This window comes from Ictidomys tridecemlineatus, chromosome 10 (assembly GCF_052094955.1).
Source record: "Ictidomys tridecemlineatus isolate mIctTri1 chromosome 10, mIctTri1.hap1, whole genome shotgun sequence".
Lineage (NCBI taxonomy): Eukaryota > Metazoa > Chordata > Mammalia > Rodentia > Sciuridae > Ictidomys > Ictidomys tridecemlineatus.
In genome coordinates this window covers 91,296,961-91,320,552 of record NC_135486.1, presented here as the reverse complement: position 1 = coordinate 91,320,552, position 23,592 = coordinate 91,296,961, and the positions used below count along the sequence as shown (strand labels likewise).

Below are 23,592 nucleotides of genomic sequence, written 5' to 3'. Positions count from 1 at the left end.
GGAGAACAAAAGAGCCAAATCCTTCTGAATCACACTTCTCAGCTGTTAATCTAAGACGAGCTCTCCTTCTCTGATACTCCAACACATAAAGCGCTGATATTTTCCCTTTCAGGGGTTTTATCACAGTTCTGGGTCAGGAACTCTGTCTTCATTTTCTCAATTAGCACTTTACTTCTGCAAGCCTTTTAGCTTTTGTCTCTGGCTAACATAGCTTTTAACCTCCTTTGAATGTCAGATCCTACTGAGCCATTTTGCTTCACTTTGCATCAATTTTTCCACCATTACTGCCTTCATTTCAGCTAATTGCATTTAGTTAATTTGATGCCATTTATATGTACAGTGCCATTTACAGTCAAAGTATTTTAAGTTTTCTAAAACTGCTTGTCTTAAGATTCAATGGAAAGTGTCTCAGAATTGAAGAAGTCCAATTTTATCCAATTTCCTTGTCATTCTCATTAGGCAAGGAGGTAGCCGTGGTGGAAGGAGGCCTATTCAACCTACTTAATGGTTATGTTCACTGAGGAAAAAAGTGAACAACAAAATGGGAAATACATGAAGAGCCCTGTGCCCAGCCGTCAGCCCACAGACCCAGTCATCCACTCTACCAGTCCAGAGAGAACTTAATCAGATTTCTCAGCATCTCCAAATGCCCCTCTGAGGTACCTTATGGGAAGCCATTATTTGAGTCTTAGTCTTCTGTTCTTTATCACTGAGTGGAGTAGGAATTTGGGTTTTGTTGTAAGTATGTTTATTTAAGTGTAGTTTGTATGTGTGTGTGTGTGTGTGTGTGTGTGTGTGTGTGAGAGAGAGAGAGAGAGAGAGAGAGAGAGAGAGAGAGAGTCTTCTTGGCAGGACCCTACTGTTTATTTATATGGTACCTCGAAGTTGGGTGATAAAATGATTAGGAGGGGAACAGGATGGAGGTGGAAAAAGAGTTCACTGGAGCCAATGTCAGCTCTCTTTGTTTTCTAATTCCTTCCTTCCTCACTCATTAATCTTAGGAGAAAAACAAGGGAGGAGGGGAGGATGGGTTGTGAGCTGGGGTGTGGTCAGGTTCCTACATGGCAGGAGGAAAAGATTTAAAAGGCTTGCCCCAGTGAATAAGAATCTTACCCATTTTGTAAGCATCGGACTGGCCTCTTGCTTCCATAGTTGTAAAATCAGTGAAAACACATATTGCCTTGATATAAAGTAATCCAGAGTTGGGAATGACAGAGATAAATAATCCAGAGTCAGGGATGATAGAGAAGAAATAAGATTCTTATGATGTGATTATTGTTGAAGGAGAGGTATGCTCATATAGGGCTCACTCTTTCGTTTTCTGCTGTTGAATATGCTTAAAATTGTTTCAGTAAAAAGTTCAGGAAAAAAGTGTAAGATGAGAATCAATTCACCCATTCTTTCCCAGTTTGCTGCTCTTAAAGGAGGCTAGTCAGTGGCTCAATTCAATCATATTCCCATTATTTGCCCTAAGCTCTTCTCTATCTGGGAATGAGACTTTGTTTATTCAGAAAATCAGCAACTGATTATAGCATTTTCCAAGGCCCCTAAATTCACAAGTACCAGACACTCCCAACCCCCAGTAGTACCTTCTTTTACCAAAAAAGGATTTGCAATGCCCTTAGACCACAGTGCCCTCCTCTTTACCTGTATGATCCTGAATGGGTCCTGTTTTGCTGGTGAGGACACTCCACTTGAGCTGTACGTGATTGTCATGTTCCCAGTGACAGAATGTCTTGTGAGAGCCCCAGCCAAACTCACAGTTAAAACCATATGTTGGAAACTCTTCAGTGGGTGGAAAGGAAAAACAGAGACAAGCAGAGAAAGGCAAATTTAATCATTCAGGGTCAGAAAGGCCTTTTATACGATCACGAACAGCATGATTTTTATAACTTCACATCCGTTCAAAAATTCTGGGAAAGCCACAAAATCCAGGATTACCAAGAAATCAATTGATGTATGGAGATGTCAAAATGTTTGCAAAATCCCATTTAGTATTACTATTATTTTGTATCCAGTTTTAAAAAGATTATGGACTGCCTGTCAAATTGGGTTTACATAAAACTTCCAGGAAGGCTACTTTCCAAGGCACATATATTACATTTGCAGCATTTTCCTTATTTCCACAGTATTTAACATGAAAGACAGTCTGTTCTTGAGGATGAGCCATATAAATTGATATCCATCAATGAAAAGAATGTTATTAGAGATAGACCCCCAAATCTCAAAAACCTAGAGATGAGGGTTGGTTGAATGCCTCACCCTGGAAGCTGTTTGCACCCCACCAGCTGATGTTTCAGGTCTTTAGTGCCAGTCAGGGTAGAAATCTTTGCAGTATTTTCTTAAGACTATTTTTTCCCCTGAATTTCCATCAGGTCAATTAATTTAAGAATAAGTTTCTGCTTTTTTAGTGAATTTCTAAATTTGCATATAAATTGTTCGCTCCACTTAAAACCCCAGTGCAAGGTCATGAAAAGCCAAAGCACATTAAAATAGGCACCCATTTTAATTTTTTTAATCTTCAGAATGCTTCCTTTGGAAGCTGAAAAGAAAGCATGAATAGATTCACAGGAATGATTCAACTCATGGTTTTTACAAGGTGCTGACGATGGTTGTGTGCTAAAACTCATAGCTTTATTCTTTTATTCCTCCTTTTTGAAAGGAGCTAGACATTTTAAGAATGGAAAACAGGAAATCATTGATACTAGGAATTTGTTTTGGTAAAAAATAAGCTAGCAATAAGGATAATTCTAAAGATGAAATTCTCATGCTCTGTCTGTCCCACACTTACCTCCCCCTAAACGAAGAGAGGCATACAAAAGGGCTATTTTCTCCAGTGAAGGAGGGCCTGTGGGTCTCCTTGAGTTCAGGCAAGCCACAAGATGGCAGCATTGAAACGGATAGAAAGATGAGGGCGTCTAGCCAATTGAACTTAAGCCTCAAAAGAACTGCTATGAACAATAATGGAAGTCTGGATAGTGCTGCCTTAGGGTCAGGCTGAGACCAGATCTCATTTTGAGCTTTTCTTTAACTTGCCCAAGTGTTTAACACAGATTTTCTTGCTTCCCCCTCTGTGTCTGGGTCTCCACTGCCCCTTCCCCCACTTTAACAAGGGCCAGAGGAATTTTAATGGAAAGATTTATTAAATAGATAAGGATGATCTACTCCACATTTCTGGTTTCCAAGGAACCTTTTTCAAGGCTAATGTCAAATTTTGGAAGGAACCCGCTATATGGATAGTTAAAACTGAGCAGGATGGATTCCCCAATATTAATGTGACCTCTCAAAGGGTGGACAGGGCCACTTTGGAAAAACGAAGTAAGCCTTGAGGTGTATTTAATGTGAGCATGGTCAGTGAGTACAGAAGGGCTGTGTTTTGCAGCTATAGTGTCATTGGAGAGGTGTATTTCATGTCTAGTCTATCATAACCATGAAACAGGGCTCCTTAAGGAATGAGAAACTCTCCTCCAAACTGACCACACTCTGGTGCAACAAGATGAATTGTGCAGAAGAAATAGTCCACTAAACAGTGAAAGAATGGTTGAGCAACTTCGGATGTTAATGTCCCTGGCCCTGGAATGTACTGTTGCATAATCTCATGTTAGAGAATGTTAATATTGGAAAATGTTACTGTAAGTACCGTTTTGATTTTTCTCCTGAAATGTACTTTATGAGACACATACATACAGGAGGGCAGAAAGCCATTACAGTACACACATTTCTGATTCTATCTGCCTTGTTAATACATTAAATTTACACGACAGTGCAGAAAACCACATCGTCCATTATTTTGACTATTAACATTCTAATTACATGAAGTATATGAACTTGGACATTCTTGTAATGACCAGAGAAGGGAACAGCTTTGCCTGGAAAGATAGTTCTAGCATTTCTTATCGCTGCAGTGAAGGGCATTTTTATCTTCCAAAGGCCTTTCCAATCCTGTGAATTTAACTAGCAGAACTGCTCTGGGTTTTTTTTTTTTCCCTACTTTACTGTTCTTATGTCTTCTTGCCTTGCTCATATAATTGAGGGCCATCTTGTTTATTTAAAAGAAATGTTATTAAATCAATGCATTTTGTTGGGGGAGGGCAGTGGAGTACGTAGCTCAATGTTGACAATTCAGGCCAGAATAGAAAAATAATTAAATACACAAAATACCCGTAAACATTTATAGGTAGGAAAAAAGAAAGCCAAAAACGGAGAAAGAGACAAGCCTAGAAGGAGAGAAGAAAAGGGCAGAGAAAGGACAAAAATAAAAGGCAAATGGACAAAGGGAATAACTATATAGGACTATGGACCTTTAAATTTCCAAAATATTACTAGGCCCCTGTAGCTGCACACAATTCTCATTAAATTCAATGGGAATAATCTGGCTAAATCCCTTCTTGACTCTTAAAAATAGCAGGAAACAATATTCTGAACTTAAAACAAATTTATAGCCCCTGTAAGCACCAGCTGCGCTTGTTGAACCTATCTTGCCCGCAGATGAATCATTAGCACTGGATATGCACAAGGATTTAATTTTTTAAATCTGGTATTCAAAGCTTCTATTGAGTATGTTCACAGCTTGCCCATAGACTGGTCTTTCAGCCCAAGCAAGTATAGGTGCCAAGGCCCATGTAATCATGGGTTAAGAACACGCTGTGGGTTGCAGGGGTCTAAAGAACTCTGAGAAGAAGAGCCCTCCCCAGAGAGAGCCGGATTAAAAAATGCAGGGTTCTCATCATTTTCAAGAGGAATATTAATAGGCTTTTATGCATCTGACCAGAACCCAGACAGTATATGAATATTGTGTGCTCACTGAGTTTATTTTAATGATAAGAATCCTCAAAATGAAATCATAATAACTTTGCCTGAATCTATAATGGCTCCTGCAAAATTGAATTATAATGAAAGTTTAGGGGTCTGATCTGCTGCTGCTTGTGAAGATGTCAGAAGAATCTGAAGTCTGCAGAACAGCATGAATCAAGGTATTGATTAGATGAATCCAGTCACTGGGTGAATACCCCAAAGTTAGACAGCAGCAGAGGGGACTCCAATGCAAAGCCTGCTTAGGTCCTCGTGAAGCTTTCTGAGAATGGACTTAGCCAGAGGGTGACAAGGCACAGAACACTTTCAAAAAGGGTTCAACAGGCCATTAACCACCAAGGAAGGCTTGGAGATGAGACTCATAACACAGACAATGGAAAAACAGGAAACCAAGTCCTTTATAAAGGGCTGTGGGCCAACTGTGAAATTCCAACAATATCCGACCACCCCTATCAGCAAGTGGCATGGTTTGAACTGATGTCTTTCCAATGGTGGTAGCAATGGGTCTTGCTGGTTTGTGCTGTGTACACCTGCCCTCCAACCACAGCAGACCCTAGATAAGGAGTCTGCCTGGCCCCCTTGGTGAAGCCATCCCACAAGTGACCTTGAGCTCATGCACAAATCAAATGGGTTACCCAAATCACTCCTGCTCTGATAATAGAGACCTTCCACATTTAGAGAGGATTTCCAGTCTCAGAATTTGATGTCATTTTCCATTTTCTCCACAGCTGTGGTTCACTTTCATTTTTTTTTTTTTAAAAAACGATCCCTACCATTTTTAATAGGCAAGAAGAGAGATGAGATAAAACACATGAGTTGGCAACTTCACAGTGGCTTTAATTACTTCTCTGGGAAGAGAAGAAACTAAAACAACAGTTAAAATGCGGGTGACATTATCAGAACTCCATTTATTCACCTCGCTCCTCTTCCTGATTGCAGAGAGTCACACAGAAAGAGCCACCTGGTAGTCACTATCACTTCTCCACAGAGAACCATGCTGAGGGCAGAGAACTCTCAGGAAAGGTAGGAAGCCGGGAAGAAGCAGCACTTCCCTCCACTTCCTTTATCAGGGGTGGCTGCACAAGCCCCAAAGACCACATTTTATAATTTGAAAAGAACCTGGGCAAGGCTAAGAACTTTCAGAATTTAGGTGCTTATTCTTCTGCTAAACCTTTTGGTATCTGGGGATGTGTGAGCCAGCCGTGTGGCAGCAGGAATTTTGTCAACCTGAGCATACCAAGGGAAATCTGGGATTAAGTTCAATGGAAAAAAAAGAAGTTTGTTTTGCAGTTGAATCAGGCCAAGAGTGACAGCGTCCTTTAAGGAAGCATACTAATTAGAGCGGCCCTTTCTACTTTCTGCCTCGCTGGGGAGTGTCGTACTGTTGAGGAAACATTAATACACACCACACGCCCCATTAATAAATGACTGTGGAGGCCAAGGCTGACTGAGCTTCAATAAAGGAAATGGAAGAAGCTGGAAAACTGACCTGTTCACCTTACTCTAATGATTAACTTTTAAGTATTTAAAACCTCTGATTGCTTATACTGACTGTTTCCCTTCGTGAGTGCCTGTGGGGAAGAATGTCACAGAATACTAACAAAAAAAAAAAAAAAGAGAGACCGAAAGGGAAGCCACTGAGTCACTGTGGCACTGGCGCTGGCCTCTGATAAACAGCACTGCGAGGGCTTTAAAAGTCATTAGCCTTTTCTATTAATAAAAGGATGAGGGGGCTGTTCCTGAGGGCGCTCCTCTCGGTTTCCTGAGCCCTGTTGCGTGGCACGCCCACTGCAAACGCTGTTGTACAACTGCCAACTCCGTGGCCAGCAGAACTGACAAACTTTGCGTGTCTCGGTTTTGCAGAATTGTGATGAAAATAAATAGTCAGGCTGCTGCTTGTGAGAGTTCCTTTTCCTGTAAGTTTGCAAACACAGTCCATGTCCTAGATGTGCTGCGTTTAAACAAAGTATGTTACTCAGTTCCTTCGGTGGAGAGCTGGGATTGTCACCATTTGGCAATTACTGATGGAGAAGGAAATCTCACTCCCTGCTGCATATACATGTGGATGAAAAGAAAGCAATATTTATGGCTCATGCTTGGAGACCAGATGCTGCATGGCATCTCTCCTTCTAGGACTTTCAGGGAAACTGAAAGCACAGAGCACAGCGATGCATTATTTTTTTGTGGGGGGGGGCACTGGAGGAGGCAAATGGAATCTACCACATTTTATCATTTGTTTGGTACCTGATTGTATCGTGCTGTCTAATACTGTCGGCTTTTCTGTGGCCAACACAGTGGTACCACCTGGAAAACAAAAGCAATAACATACAAAAAATAAGAAAATGCAAGATAATGTGCAGCTACATATGTTTACATCAATCAGAAGCAAACATTTGCTACAGAAAATCCTTCCTTTAATTCCAGCTGTAACAATTGTTTCACTGAAATTTTGCCCACCATAATTTCAAATGCAAATATCATTACTTTTCATCTAAGACACTTGTGTTTTAAAATATTTCACTAAATCAGCAAACATATATCTAGATTTATGATGTACAACATGATGTTTCAATACATACACACACCACACACACACACACACACACACATTGTAAATCAAGCTAATTAACATATGCATTACCTCACATGCCTATTTTTGTTTTTGAGGTGAGAACACATAAAATCCATTATCTTAGCAAGTTTCAAGTATTGAATATATCCTAATACGTTTCTTTGTAAAGCATGAGGAGTTTGAGACTTTGTCCCAATGGCATGCACTGACTCACAGGCTAAGTGCAACAAACAGTTGCAACAGTGAAAGGCAAGAGCCTCTGAATGTCCTGGATGACTTGAGTATTAAACTTGACCTAGACCTCTAAGCTTCAAACAGTTTCCAAGGTTTCAGATGTATGCCTTTAGGGGCATTGCAAGGCTGGTCTCCACAATCTATTTAGAAATCCGAGGCTTAATGTGGAGTAGATGGTAGTTGTTTCTCTTCTCCCACCCCTTTCTCTCTCCCTTTTTTTTTTTCCTTTGCTGCTATAGCTGTTTATTTTTCTCAAGGACAAATATTCCACCCAGTATGTGGTTTGGAGAAGCAGCAGGAAGCACCACAAAAAGGGGAAAGGGATAAATGTTTCTTCACATCCCAAGGAACTAGAAGCTTGAACAAATAGTACCCACAGCATTGTAAGCTCTCAATGAGTTTGGATTTCTTTGGAATTCCTGGTCATGGGATAGGCAACCACCTTATGGAGACTTAACTTTACCTCCCCCTTGCCCACATTTCAGCTTTTCCATTTTCTACACACCATCAAACTTCTGTTATAAAGTAATATTCTTAAACTTGCCCAACCTTAAGAATGACCTTGACTGCTTGTTGCAATTGCAGTTTCCTCTCCACCCATCCTTTCCAGACATAACTAGGAACCAGACTCTCTAGGGGTAAGCCCTTGAAGTTTGTCTATTTCAATGATTCTCAGATGAGTCTAATAATCCATCAAATTTAGGAAATGGTGGTTTACTTTTTATCACTTAGGTGCTTAAGAAGGTCGTTTCTACTTAAGTGTATCTGCCATGCAGACTATGGTTGGAGGAAATCTTTTATTCTGAAAGATAAAGTACTGGGCCAATTCAGGGTAAGGGCATGGGGGTGAGCCAATGACTTATGGGAAATTTCAGAGATAGTTACAAGGTGTTATAATTATGCAACTTCCAACAGTATTATTCAATAAGGATTTATTCAGGCCAAGCTTATCCTGCAGATCCCACAGATCAGAAATCATGTTATATGCTGATACCATGAATCAGAGAGATATAAAATTGTGCTCTCGGAATGGTCTAAGATTTCTAAGTTAATCAATTACAGCACCAAGTCACGTTTACCCCAGTTCTCCCAGTAAAGATGCTGCATGAATGGTCACACGTGTGCATGGCCTCAGTAAGGCAGGCACTAGGAAAAAAAGAGTTATATATATTATGGGTTAAGAAGGTGAGTCTATAATGGTAGAATTGGAGGGAGGCCAGAATACATTAGCATTCTGTTCCCAGTGGTCTTAGAGGAGAAAGATTCAAGGTGAAAATTCACTTTTATATCCGATATGCATTATCAGTTTTGTTATAGGTTAGGAGCCAAATTCCACTGTTGGGTACACACAGCTCCAATGTGAAATTTGGCCTCCTCATGCCTTTGAAGCCAATTGTATTATCTAATGACTTCAAAGGCATTTGCAAATGAGTAACTTCAAGGGTAAATTTTCACCTTAGTGAGCAAGCATGGTAAAGCAAACACTCTCCTCGTTTCTACATACTGGGTACAGCTCACCCCAAATTTGGTGTTGTTAATAAGTGATAAGCATTTTTTCTAGAGTATTTCTCCCTCTCTACACAAATAGGTTACCCCAGGAGGAGAAATTAAATAGACACCATCTGTGTTAAGTAACTGAACACCACCAAAGAGAGCTTTGGTCCCAATTTCCACATTCCCACATATCAGGGTTAAAGTGAGAATGCTCTTGATTTGGTTTTATTACACGGAACATCCAAAGTTTATAGCCCTGACAGAAAAGCCTGAGATAATTAGCAAAAAGGATGTGGAATAGCATGTGAGCACAGAGGTGCAGTGTTTAGATGTACAAAGGTGCTTGGATTAGGTGAGGGTTTTACTCCTTGAAAACAATTCATAGGAGCACAACCTTTTTTTTTTGAAAAAGAATAGCACATAGCTTCATAAAGCAAAATATGCTTTTACAAAAGGAAAAACTGACCTTGATATAGGAAATGACTATGAAACTTGAGAATATCTTTTAAAATTACTTCTTAATGAGGATGTGGGGTGGGCATTATCAACACCATCAGAAGTTCTTAATGTATGCATATATTCATAGAATAGTTGTTGAAACAAATATACTGGCATGAGAAAACTTCCCCCCAGTGGTAATATGTAAAAAAATAATAGAATTAAAATTTTCTCTCTCGACTCAAGAAACAATCTTAAACATTGTAGGTAAAGCAAAACCTTATACTTTTAAAGGGTTGTCAGTGTTTCCACTATAAATGACCCATTTTCTGTGGTTTGTGACTCCCTGCCATACACAGTTTGCTCCAGGCTAACATACTTGCCCTATTTCATTCAAAGGCTTCAGTTTCAATTGATTCAGTCATGAACTATTGCAAAAAATGAGAAGGTTGTTTGTTCTGATATATGGACTAAATCTGAGGCTTTGTTTCTAATCAATATTAACTGACCACTTTAGGGTTTATAAAGAAAAGAACCCCTCCAAAAGAGGGCAATTGAAAAGGGTATACTGTGATTCTGGGATCATTCCTTTTTATGAGGAATTTCACTACAGATGTGTGACAAGGTCCACATAATCTTGAGGTTTGTGAAAGAGTGTTTACAGGCAATCCTGGGAAGGTTCCACAGGACCTACTCATGGAATGGTAGTTTTTTACATCAGGGTTTTCAACCTGAACTTGACATCTGACATAGAAAAATACCTCTGCATTAGTTAATTTTCATGGCTTGTGGTTACTTATATGTAATATTTACATTCAAAAGCTCATAACAATGTAATGCTTATTGGTTATGTGAATGTAAGTGATAATGCTTGAAATCTGGGGAGCAATGGCTTTAGGAGGTGAGATTAAAATGTAAACCCAGTTCATAGGACACTAAATTTCTGGGCAGATTTTTTTTTAACCCTTTATTTCATTTTAGAGTGCAGAGTTCTCTGACTCCTGAGAGAAGAGCTTCTGAAGTAATTGGAAATGGTGGGACATTCCCTGAATTTTAAATGAACATATTAGCCAATAGCCTGGCTCTTTCATAAAGTTACATGGTAACAACTTCAGTTTTGACCATGGAAATTAATTATGTGGGCTATCTGAGTCCATTTTTGGCAAAAATACAGACTTGCACTGAAAGTTTCAAGCTTAATCTAACAGGAGAGTCATATGCTCTACGAAACTGCATTTTTGACCCAGGTAGCAGTTATGGTCCCATGATACCTTTCGTAACAATCAAGTGCAAATTCAAGCTCCCTTATCAATTTCCAAATCCTGTTTCCCCACTTGCCTAATATTTTCCTCTGCCATTTCAAGTAAAAGATAAGGTCACTTTCTAGCTTTTACCATTGTAGGAGATTTGGGGGTAATACTGGATTAACTATGAGGCATTCAGCACACACCATCTCTGAGATATTTGCTGGTGGGTGGTGATGTGTAATAACAACTAATTCTACCTTTGTAAATTTTCATGTAAAATGATTTACAGAATCCTTACTTAAAAGTTACATTTCAAATATAAGCCTAATTGAATCAATTAGTTAGATAAAGCTCCACTCAAAAAAATTATTGTCCTCATTAGGAAAAGAAGATGAACATTTTGAAGAGTGTAGCTATGAATGAGTGGTGCACCATGTTATGGCAGGAGGGAGGGTCTGAAGATGAGTATTTGTTTAGCACATTCAGTCTTGGAGAAATTCTTATTTAATTAAGAGAATCCTAACCTTTGGCTCTAAAAAGGACACAACCCATTCTTTCAAATGGTGACTTGGAGATGTGTGGAAATGAAGATGATGTGGTCAGGCTGCCTCTATTCCTAGTGAAGCTTTGCCATTACACTCATGCCCACCACCGTGAGCTGTTAGAACACACACAGACATTAGCTGGGCTCAACCACAACATGAACTGAAATGGAACAGCAATGGGATGAAGATGGTTTCTGCACCTGTGAGCTGGAAGTCATCACCTGTTCCGCTGTGGCAGTTGGCCTGGTCGTCATCACATTCGTCCACTGGGTTCCCATTGGGAGTGGTTGGTCCAGCTGTAGGTGCTGAAAACGAGATCCAAGGATTACTGTCTCACACCTCTGAAATGTATTCTCAAGGCTTGGGCTGTTGAATCTGCTAAAGCTTTTGCAGAAAACTCCAATCTGTAGTAAGAAGGCCAGAGGCATGCTTTGCCTCTCTTTCAGGGGCTAAATACACTTGGATTTTGCAGAATGCACCAGAGTTGCTTTGGTATTTGATCTGTATCTGCTGAGTGGAGCTGGCTGCCTTAGCATTTTATATATTGTTTTCTACATAAACATCCTCTTTCCGTAAAGCTCTTGAATTCTCACTGGCCTGGAGTTGAGAACTTTGATGAGAGAGATTTTGCTTGAACTGTTTTTCATTTCATTTTCAAGGTGCTAGAGAATTCACTTGTCATGAATTCTTTTGTATACTTAGTATTGACCAAATTTGTTAGGTTTATGATTTTTTTCCCCAAAAGGGAGCATCAATATTCACACATAGAACCACATTGTTCTTTTTTAAAAGAGTTATTCCATTTCTATGTAGCTTCTCAACCTGTGAGCCCTCTTGCCAGAGCAGGTGTGTGAGAGGAGTTGTCTCATATATCCTGAGGTCATGTTACCTGGACTCCCATGGGACTGCATTCCAGAGTTGGCAGGTATTCCCATATCTTTGAATTTGTAGTTGAAAGGTAGCCAACATTAATCAAAGACTGCTTTTGAAGTCCTTTAAATTTAGTTCAGTCTACTTTTTTGTTTTTCAGGCTGTTACTCATTTTTGCAATCTGTTTAATATTTTACAGTTTTCAGGATTGCATTTCACTTTATGAGACTTGAGATAAGGTACAGTTCCCTTGATGTTTGAGAACCATACAAGATGCTGAGAGTTGGGGGGCCTCTTCTCTTACAGCTTCTGGCCAGTAGGAATGTACCAGTAACTGCTACTTTCTCAGTAAAAACTTGATCCTGTTTGTTATTGTGCTTAAGTACCGAGCAGAGTTACGACTAATGCAAACATATAGCTAAGTTCAATTTCTTCAACTTTCCAAATACATACACTAAAGATAACTCAGTAACTCAGAAACCATCCTGAACAGATAACATACACACCATTTAGATATGCAATGGAGACTTTGTAAACTGCACAGACATGTCTCCTGGGCTCTATTGCCACCACTGAATCAGCAGAACCCTTTCTGGAAATCCATGTAGTTGTCTTCCCTAAGCTGTCCTTGATAATATGTTGCTTTTACAATCTTAAACTATTTACTCATTTTACTGATTTTTCTGCATTCCTAATGCTGTTTAGAAACGAGAAGTTTGGCCTGGGTTGTGGCTCAGCGGTAAAGTGTTTGCCTAGCACGAGCGAGGCCCTGAGTTCTATCCTCAGCACCACATAAAAATAGATAAAATAAAGGTATTGTGTCCAACTACAACTAAGAAATAAATATTTTTTTTAAAAGAGAGAAGTCCCATATTGAAAGTAATCCAGAACAGTGCCTAGGTTCAATAGCAAAATGTACAAAGTGAATGATTTTTGTGCCCCAGTTTCCCTACTTGAAAATATTTTATCTTCTGTGGTTCTCTGTTTTTTCGATATGTAAGTGCTCCCTCAAAATAGGAAAGACACTCATGGAAGGCTGGATTGTGTACCTCATCTTCTCTGTGTCCCTTTAAGTGTTTCCCATAGAACAAGAGGCAAAGCAGATATTTAATAAGTCTTGTCGATCAATTTAAGGGGAAAGAATAACAGTCCCTTTCACCAATTGTGTTAAAAAATACTTTGACACTACTCTCCTCAGATATTGGTTTCTCATAAGACTCGGGGTTACTTCCTCGTTTTCTTGAGTGCTTGGAAACATCTGCAGTCAAATCCCTTCACTAACGATTTCTAGCTCACTCACTACTGAGTTGACACTGGCAAACTGCCACAAGGCTCAGTGTTTTCAACTGTCTATTCATTCCACCTCCTAAATCATTGCTGCCTTCCAGAATCTAGGTTAAACACCCACCTGGTAGCACCAAGCCTCCCGTTTCTAGATGACCACATTTCTCATGCAAAGAATAAATGTGTCTGTAAGTAGGGTCTATCTGTCCATCCCTTCTTTCTCTTGGCATCTTTGCCAAAGCCTTGTCACATGGTCATTCTTGGTTTGTGCTCCTAACGATTGGCTAATTCAGAGGTCTGGGACATGGCTACAGATAAGGAAACAACCCCCCAGTAAAAGAGTGGGAGATAATGACCTACCTTTAAATAAACACATAGAAAAGTAGCCATGAATTATTCACTAGTATAGTGATTGATAGAAAGCTTAAGATCCTGTAGTGCAGAGGAAAAATTTCAAGGTATTTAATGTGCTTAGGAATGTAATTACCTTTGGTTAGCTCAAAACACAAATAATTTTGAAACCCAAACAAGGTGATATTAAAAAGCATTATTTGAAACAACTATGAGCATATGCTCAATTGATTAACATCTGGGTACCAACAATAGCCATTCTTCAAGCTAACCTGGAGGAAAAAAAAAATCTCTATGGTATAGGAAAGCCGGTGTAAGGTTACTCATTTATGCCCAAATCTAAGGCAGATGGGAATTCTAATGCACAAAAGCAGTAAATGGTACAATAACCAACTCAAAACATCCATCTCGATCATTATATGTTAAAAGAGAGTGCAGACCTGAGGTCAGTGTGTGCACTGGATTTGTCCTTGTTATGACCTTCATATAACCATCTAAATGTATATAGTCATATTTTTAAACAGATCCAACCATACTTTCATACATATGATCTCATGTAAAGCTTTGTTTCTAAGAAATTTGCAGCAGACTAAGAAATTCATCCAAGATAAGTCTTGATGTCTTACTTGTCAAATGCTGCTTCCTGCTAGTAGGTGACAGTAGTCAATATCACAGACAGAAACTTAGATCTGATACAGAATTCTAAACAATATTAAAAAGTCAAAGAACTTGGTAGGTTAAGGAAAGGAGTAATAGAAGAGAAACTGTTTAATGGGTAAGAAGTTTTACTTTACAGTAAAAGAAATGTTTTGGAACTTGAAAGACATGGTAGTTTTACAACAAAATTATGAAGGTAGTAAGTGTCCTGGGGTTGTTTTGTTTATTTTAAAATGATGAATTTTGTGTTATGCAAATTTCACCTCAAACAATTATGATTAAAAAGTCAAGAGCTACAATTCTATAGAATCTGAGGAGAGTTATGCAAACAACTAACATAAAAGGAAGATTCTGAAGGTGCTGCTTCATGGTATATGCTAGAATGTTGAGCCTCACTGATTGACAGGCAAGAAGATGGAGGAGTCACCTGGGTGAAAAGGTGGCAATTTTGCAAAAGCACCATCAGAGGCAGAAATGCATGAAAAGGGAAATAAAAAAAGGAGGAAACTAGAAGGGACTCTAGAAATTGTAATTACCTTCTACTTCACAGCCCAGCAGCTCCATTCTTAGCCCTAGTCCGCCATGAGTGGCTCTCTCGGGGTAGATTCTGATGAATCGTGTGGAAAGAGGTGGAAAAGTCCGTAGCTCAGGTGTGTCGTAGTTGTTGTTGCCCTCAAAAGACTGTGAAGCATAAACAACACAAGGTATTTAAAAAGAAACCTCCTTTTTTGTTGTTTTTCTACCCTCTGCAGAAGAATAAAAACTTTTCCTCTATGTTTAAGGGTTCTATAAGTGAGTCTATGAAATAAACTAATAGTAGATAGATTAAAAGGTGCACAAGTTTATTACATATGTATAGAGTAAAACATGCTAGATAACTGACTGAGTACTCAGCAAGATATAGAAGTTCACATATCCTCTTCATAGGTGTGAGGGGGGGCAATGTAGGAAACTTAGTAAATGACTTGGAAAAGATGAAAGGTTTCTTGGAAGAATAGCTGATAACATGTCTGTCTGGGTGAGGTATTGACTGCTGTTCTCTTTTTCTGTAATTGATCTTTTTCTTCCCTAGTGGATGAGATTCCTGGGACAGGATTCATAGCAGCTGAGTTCCTTTGGAGGATACCTCTTTAGGCAGATAAGGAAGTCCAGAGAAATTTCTTCCTTGCACATTCTGTGCCCCAAGCGCCTTAGAGTTTGAAGTCCAGAGGGGCAGATTTGGGGATGGTATTTCCTGAACTCTTTCACCTCCTTTAGGACTCCTCAGAGAGTAGAGAAATAGGCCTCATTCCACCACTTTGAAAATGGTGAACATTTCTTTCATAAATGAGAAAGAAAAAAACAAACCCTCTCTAAGAGGTGACAGATGTCATTTCACAGGAACCCCATAGTACACACTGAAGCACTGAGGCTATACCAGAAACTGAGCATTTCATGAGACATATTTCTGAATTATATACTGACATACCTTGGAGAAGTAACACTTTTATCACTACCCTGATAGGTGAGGTGGAGGAAGATAACTCAGGAAGAAAACTAGTCATTTCCAGAGTCTATAATAGATAACCACATTTTCAATGAATACTACAGTTACATTCACTTAAATGACAGAGTCATAGTTTTGGTAAAACTTGGTTCTCTGGAAGAGAAGAAATTAAATTCTTGAAGTAGAGAATAGTAATTTTTTTTTTGAGTGTTGGGGATAGAACCCAAGGCCTTGTGTATGCCAGGTACTCTCTCTACCAACTGAGCTACACCCCCAGTCTAGAGGCAGTCAATTTAATGGAGTGCAAAGGCTGCTTATGAAGAATGTGGTTTATTCCAACTCACTGAAATTCTTAAGTACCACTTGTTGGAGCCATGTGTAGATAAAAGACCTCATCTCAGGAAAGAAACCAGGGTCCTGACTACCCAGGAATACTCTGATTCCTGGTTGAATTGTAGTATGCATTGGCACCCCTTTTGAAATGCATGCATGCCTAGTTTGAAGGCACTGTGACCCTTTTTAGGCCCCTATTGCCAGCACTATTGCTGGGTTAATTTATTTCCCTTGTTACATCAACAGGAGGGTAAAAATCGCTGTGTGGAATCAAAAGAAACTGGGGTGAAGATTAGGCCTCATTTGTTTTTCAAGAAATGAATAAACCTCCAAAAAAAAACCCCTCTTCTCCAAAAATCACTCTTGAATCTGTTGAGAATGGAAGAAGGGGAGAAAGATTAGAAAAATAAATTTTCTATTGTGGTGTTCATTAGTGTAACACACTAAGTGCTTAAAATATATTAACCTATTTATTCCTCAAAACAACTCCAGGAGGTAAATTCTATTATTACTCATCTTTCACAGATGAGTAAACTGACAGCAGAGTGCTCAAGGAATTTGCCTCAGCCATGTAAACAGTAAGGAGCAGAGTTAGGATTAGCACCCAGCCAGTCTTAACTGGGATTAAGACATCTCTGCTCTTAGAAATCACATAGTCTAGACTCCTTATTTTATCTGTTCACCCGTCTATCTATCTATCTATCTATCTATCTATCTATCTATCTATCTATCTATCTATCTATCTATCTATCTATTTTTGAAGGAGAGTATCTTGCTCTGTTGCCCAGGTTGGTCTTGAACTCATGGGTTCAAGTGATTCTCAGCTCAGACTCCCATATAGCTGGGATTACAGGCACAGGTCACCACAATTGGCCTACATTTTAATAGGTGAGAACACTGAGGTCCAAAAAAATGCCCACGCCTAAGAAATATAGTTTCATTAATTTGTATTTAGCTGGTGACAACCAGCTACTAGAACTGGTAGCTCAGATGGACTGCTTGGCCCCTAAGGCTGCCAGTCATGAGTGGGAACCAGGCCCAATAGTTGGTCAAGACATCACAGAGCCGTAAAGGATGTGATCTTTTAGAGATGTAAATGCTATGACAAGAGAGTGGAAGCACATACGTGGTGACACATTGGATAGGCTGTAATATGACCAGGGGGTTTCTGAGTTATAGAAGTAAATCGATTGGTCTTTTCCAACAGAAAACTTACCAGGAATCTGAAAATACTAACGTAAAGCTACTTCTCATAATTAGTTTTTTTCTATTTTTAATATTTTAAAGAGTGAATTACTATCAGGGTCCTGCACTCTTGATATAACTGCAATTGCCGCCAGTAATTGAGAATCTGACATATATTATTGTTAGGCCCAATTAAGTTGTTGTCAGTAAGATGCTAATTATAATGAAAATACCATTGCACACGTGCAAAATCTGTCTATTAAGATAACTCCAAAGATCACAGGAGAAAAGCATTGGCATCTATGGAATCCCAGGCTCCTCTCTTAATTTTAACTTGAGCATAGAATTGACACACTATAAATATATTATAAAAGCTGTCAGTAGTGAGCTGGGCAGAATACTCACAACTCAAACCCATATGGACCTGGACTAATTTTGATAGCAGTAACCTGCTTATGAATTACCATGGTGTTCTGCAACTAATTATATTTTAGAAGACAAGGGCTTTGTTTGGCTCTATCAGTTCCTGAAAAGTCTAGTTAATTTAAAGGGTCAATACCTTCTCCATCATGCACTGTTTGTGGGCAGGAAGGGGAGGGCAAGAGGATTTTATACCTATCAAAGCACTGTTTTATTTTATGAAACAGAGTACTCATTTTACTTTTATTTAAAAGGTACTTGGCATCCTAAGCAGGTAGCTTCATTTGTACGATAAAATATGTTTTAAACATCTTTATATAATTAAAACTATGTGCTGCTCTAAAATTGAAGGTTTTATCAGTTTCCTTTTTCATCTTTAGAGGTTTTATTTGAAGGGCATGTTAGGAATCATAGATTAGTCTCTACATAAACAATTTACAAGCTTTCATGGTTTTAAATATCATAGGAAGATGATAATGATGGATATTTGAGGAATAAAACCCAACACATTCAACCAATCTTGAGTTGAGCATTTTGTTAAAGTTAAAACACATGCATGGATTTCTTGTGGAATTCTGTACTCGGTTTACTACAATAGAGTGATAGCTTTAGGCTCGATTGCAGACGCGTGGATTAGATAACAAAGAAGGCAAGCATATGAAGCGTCCTATCAAAAGCATATGGTGATTTGTTTTCTGTCTCTCTCAGAACTCTAGTGTTGAAGAATGTGTCACAACAGCACACTCTGCCATTGACAGCAGCCCCTGGAAGTTGCTGATCTGTAGCATATTCACACTCTGATGAAATCATAATGCTCCCTGCTCCTCAGAAAAGACCAACTTATAAGAATCTCCAGTTCTGATGTTTATTTTCCTTTCTTAATCACCAGGATGAGAGAGGTAGACATAAAAGGGGAAAGGGAAATGGACACAGAAAAGAAAGTAGCTACACAAAGGTAAATATAGCACTGAAAATTTTTAGAACCCACAAGTTAAAACAGGGAGAGACGGTGGAGAATTTCTTACTCTTCTGAGAGTACCAGCTCTGTCGGTGGCCAGTTGTTCTGATGCTGACCTGCAGTCCATAGAGGACAGAGAGGTCTTCTCAAAGCCCCACATCTGGAGGGAGTGGGAGCTGGCAGCACTAGCCAGGGTTATATTTCCTGCCTGAGATGCCTGTGGCCTGAGTCACTATACTACACTTGGTAGAGTGGGAGCAAGGATAAAGCAAGAACAATATTCCCTCCAATAAGCTAAATTTTCTTTTTTTTTGCAAAGGTCCTGGGCAAAGCAGAGATGGGAAAGGCTAAGGCTAAAAGGCCAATTGTGTTGGTGTGAGAAGTATCATCAGCTGAATACAATTCTCATATTGAAACTAAGAAACTAAGCTGATGATTGCCTGTGGGTTGATCCTTGTTTTAATCCTAAACCCACTTCCGGGCCACCCTGCAGACTCCTGGGGAATCTTTCCAAGTTGGTGTTGTGTACTCAGGAAATGCAAATGTAACCATCAGCCTAAGTAAAAGTTGATTATGTAAGCATATCTGTTCAGTTAAAGAATTATGCCACATGTTTTTATGAATATTGGAATATTTTTATCTTGAGATTCCCTTCTGTTTTCACTGGATTATTAAGAGCCAACTGCATTTTAAAAGGTTCCAAATACATCAAAAATATACTTAAGCATTATTCACAGTAGCTCAAAGATGGGAGCAACCCAAGTGTTCATCCATGGATGAATGGACAAACCAATTTGGTGTATACATGCAATGGAATGTTATTTAGCTTTCAAAAGGAATGAAATTCTGACACATGCTGCAGTAAGGGTAGAAGTTTGGGGACAGAATGCTAAGTGTAATAAGCTAGTCACAAAGGGACAAATACTGTATTATTCTAGTATGGTATGATACTCTAGCCTCCTAGAGTAGTCAAATTCATAGAGACAGAAAATAGGATGGTGCTTGCCACAGAAAGAGGAGTGGGGGAAACAGAGTTGTTATGTAATTGGTGCAGAATTTCAGTTTTGCAAGACGCGAAAGTTCTAGAAATTAGCTACACAAAAATATGAATTTATTTGACATTGTTGAACTGCACACTTAAAAAGATTAAGATGATAAATTTTAAATTATGTGTATTTTATCACAACTAAAAATTTAAAAAAGGGACTGGGCTTGCAGCTTAGTGGTAGAATGCTTGCCTAGTACGTCCAATGCCCTGAGTTAGATCCCAGCACTGTAAAACTACATAAATAATTTAAAAATTGAACACTTAATTCAGCGGTGGATGAGAGAAGAGGAAAAGACACCAAATAGACAAAGTAGAGTCTGTAGTCAGCCCCAGCTCCGAACCTCACTCTTATCTACCTCCCATCTGAATGTTGAGCTGAGACTTTTCCCTCTAAAGAGGGTAAGGGCAATTCTTTTCCATGTTGACCTCAGACATCACTTTCATTCCTATACTCTCGTTTTCCTTATAATTGGGGTCCTATTGACAAAATAAGAATGAGCCCTTCCTCAAGAAAATGCTGGAAGTCCTTGACTTAAATCGGGATTGAGGAAGAACTTCGACGGGAACCTCTTAGCTGGACCTCACCTTGGGCTTGCGCTTGCTGTCGTCCATGATCATTTTCCAGTCGGAGCCATTGTTGCTGTACCCTATCTTGAACTTCCTCATGAACACCTTGTTCTCTCGGTGCTTCCCACCCTGAATGATGATGCCCCTCACAATCTTCTCCTCTCCTAGGTCCACCTGGAGCCACTCATTGACGTAGGGGTGGGGTGCAGGCGGCAGTGCCCAGCCAGAGCGACTGGTTACCAGGCGGATGTTTTCAGGCATCCAGTTTCTCTCCCCTTGGTTGGATGCTGCAATCTGGGAGTCCGAGATGAGTCCAGACACCATGCCCAGCATTCCAGAGCAAGGATAATCTAGGAGGTGAAAAGAAACAGATAATGCAAAATTATTTTATGGGAAAATAGTTTCTAGAAAGAAAATGCAATCATCTGAATAAAGACAGTGTCTTCTATCCATTCAGATGTTTTCAGTCTTTGGATTATTTTATATTACACCAGAGCCTTCCCTCCCTTAAACCTTTCTCCTACTTTTATAGAATTTCCCCTTTCTTCACTCATATCCCAGTAAAGAAAATTTTTAGCAAGACACATATTCCCTCTCCCTGCTTATTTTTAGTTCTGCTGCATTTAATGTCCAACTCTGGAGGGTTCAGTCCCATTAGTGCTCAGAAGTTATTCCCAGATCAAGGACAGGTGCTGCCCAAAAGAAATTCAGAATTAATCATCAGTTGGAGATATATAAAAAAGCAAAACCCATATTGAGAAAGTTGCTAAAACAAAGATAAAAAGAAGATGATAAGGAGGTGGAAACACAGAGCTTGATTGAGCTTGGAGAGAGAAGAGGGGAGTTCTGGGAGGTGACATTTGGGTTGAGTGTTGAAGAACAGTAATCATCTTCCCCCTCCTCATCCTTCTTTTCAATTGTATTAGGAACTTTCCACCTGAATATCTTTCTGTCATCTCAAATATGCCATGTGCAGACTAAACTAGTCCTTTCCATTGACACTGAATCCCTTTACTGAACTCTGAATTTTAATTGGTGGCGTCACCAATTACCTAGTTTCTGCCTGGTCATCTTGTCTTTTCTTATTTTGCACTTTTGTTTTGCTATCAAATACTGTCATGATTTCATTTAAAAAAAAACAAACAAACAAGCTTGAGGTTGCCTCTTGCACTTTCTGTTTCTTTGGGCATCATCATGATCTGAGTAGCCATAGGTAGGGGGCTAAATGATAGTGTAATTGGCTTCCTACACCCCAGTTCTCCATCTAGACTACATTAACAGCTAGACATAAATTTCCATGAAACGTTGATTTTTCCATGTCATTCTCATGCTCAAAAAGCTCCCACTACCAAATAGAATAAGACAGACATAAAAGGACAAGTTCTGCATAATCCCAACTAATATGAGGTTCCTAGAATAGTCATATGCATAGAGACAGCCAGTAGAATGACCATTGGATGGACTGGGCTGGGGAGAGAAAATGGGAATCAGTGTTTAATGGGTAGAGTTTTAATTTAGGATGATTAAAAAGTTCTGACAATGGGTAATGTAGTTGTACAACAATGCAACTGTACTTACTACAACTGAGTTGTACATTTAAAATTGGTTAAAGTGGTAAATTGTATGTCATATACTTTACCATATAATAAAAAAGAGAGATCTTTAAAATATATACCATGGCTTTCCATTATTTCTAGGAAAATATCAAAAATTTCTATCTGGGTTTTCCAGACTTTTATTTTGGTTTTAGCTCGCTTATCTATTTTTATCTAAGTACTAACAGCATATTCCAGTTAGTTCTCTTTTCATGTACCATAGATATAACCCCATCACTGCCTTTGCTCAATGTGTTCCTGCCACCCCTCCTCTCCTCATGTTGACAGGAATATTCTGCCCAGACTTTAAAATCCAGCTTAGACTTACCATGGAAATTTCTCAAGAAACTCTCGTCTTCATTTTGAGACATCCCTCCCCAGAAATATGGTGGCAGGTATGGAAAGTATCCCAGAGCCTAGCAGTGAACTGTACTGGTTTACAATTATTAGTCTTTTATCTACAGCAAGATTTTAAGATCCTCAAAGGCAATAAACAACATTATAGACCTTTTCATATCTTCTATACCAACTCAAGTAGCTTTTGAGCATAGAGCATCAATTATTGATTAAGTGATTGGTGGCCTAATAACAAAGTGTCCAATGCTTCAATTATTCTCCTTTTAAAATCATACATCTCAATCAAGAACCTGCCTAGGGATGATAATCTACTTTTCATTGAAACAACTCAATTCCCCATGCTAACAGTAAAAAAAAATATAGCCTAAAAATAAAACCATCCTGAGCAAGAGGCATGCTTCTAATGCAATTAAACTACACTCATGTTATCAGCTGACCCTTAAGAATTAATTACTCAGATACTTTCCACATGAGTTGGACAGTTCTGATCATGTCAATTCTTCAGTGCCTGCTTGTCTGGGAATTATGCACGTAGTTTTCAACCAGGCATGCCAGACCTTCTACCTCACATTCATACAAGGCCTCTCCTCATCTACCCCTTTTACATGAGCCAATTGAGATGAAGTACTTCCTGTCCTTAGGGAAAGCTTTCTCTCATTCATTCTCTCCACTAAGAATTCCCCCATTATTTTGCCATTTCCACTATCTGATCTGCATAAAAATAATGACTCATTTTCAAATGCCAAATCATTTCTTCAACATTTTGAATCTCTGCAAGTAGACATGGTTTTCTTTTTCTGGGATTCTTCACAATAATTTATCAACATATTCAGTTCTTTAAATTGCTGCTTTTTGCCTCCTCAGATTTTAATTTCATTGAGGGCATGAACCAAATTGTTTATTTTTTTCTGTCATTCTTTGACTGTTTTAAACGATGTTGTCCTCAGCAAATATTTGTTGAATGAATCAACTTGTTAATACAATAAAAGACAGCTGTCATTTTCTCAAGTACCCTTTCCTGTCATTCAGCCACAGTATTTGCTCCAGGCTGGGATCTGGAAACCAAGAAAAAACTCAATGGAGATTAAAAAAAGATTTACAAAAGGTATGTTACTAAGGGACTATGAAACTATAGTGTT

The 23,592-nt window shown here is 39.0% G+C and overlaps 1 protein-coding gene across 5 annotated transcripts in view; it reads right to left on the bottom strand.

The window, feature by feature from the left end:
* The window catches only part of Nrp1 (neuropilin 1), a 140,867-nt gene that overhangs the window by 11,279 nt on the left and 105,996 nt on the right, over positions 1-23,592 (bottom strand). For 4 of the 5 annotated variants that reach the window (XM_078023424.1, XM_078023426.1, XM_078023425.1 and 1 more), the window contains exons 10-14: positions 20,520-20,851; positions 15,041-15,185; positions 11,543-11,647; positions 7,057-7,116; positions 1,648-1,785 (exon numbers count right to left, since the gene is read on the bottom strand). In XM_078023424.1, coding sequence (XP_077879550.1) covers positions 1,648-1,785; positions 7,057-7,116; positions 11,543-11,647; positions 15,041-15,185; positions 20,520-20,851 — 780 coding nt within the window. The remainder of the gene's footprint in view (positions 1-1,647; positions 1,786-7,056; positions 7,117-11,542; positions 11,648-15,040; positions 15,186-20,519; positions 20,852-23,592) is intronic. The other variant, XM_005330825.4, reaches the window with a different exon arrangement.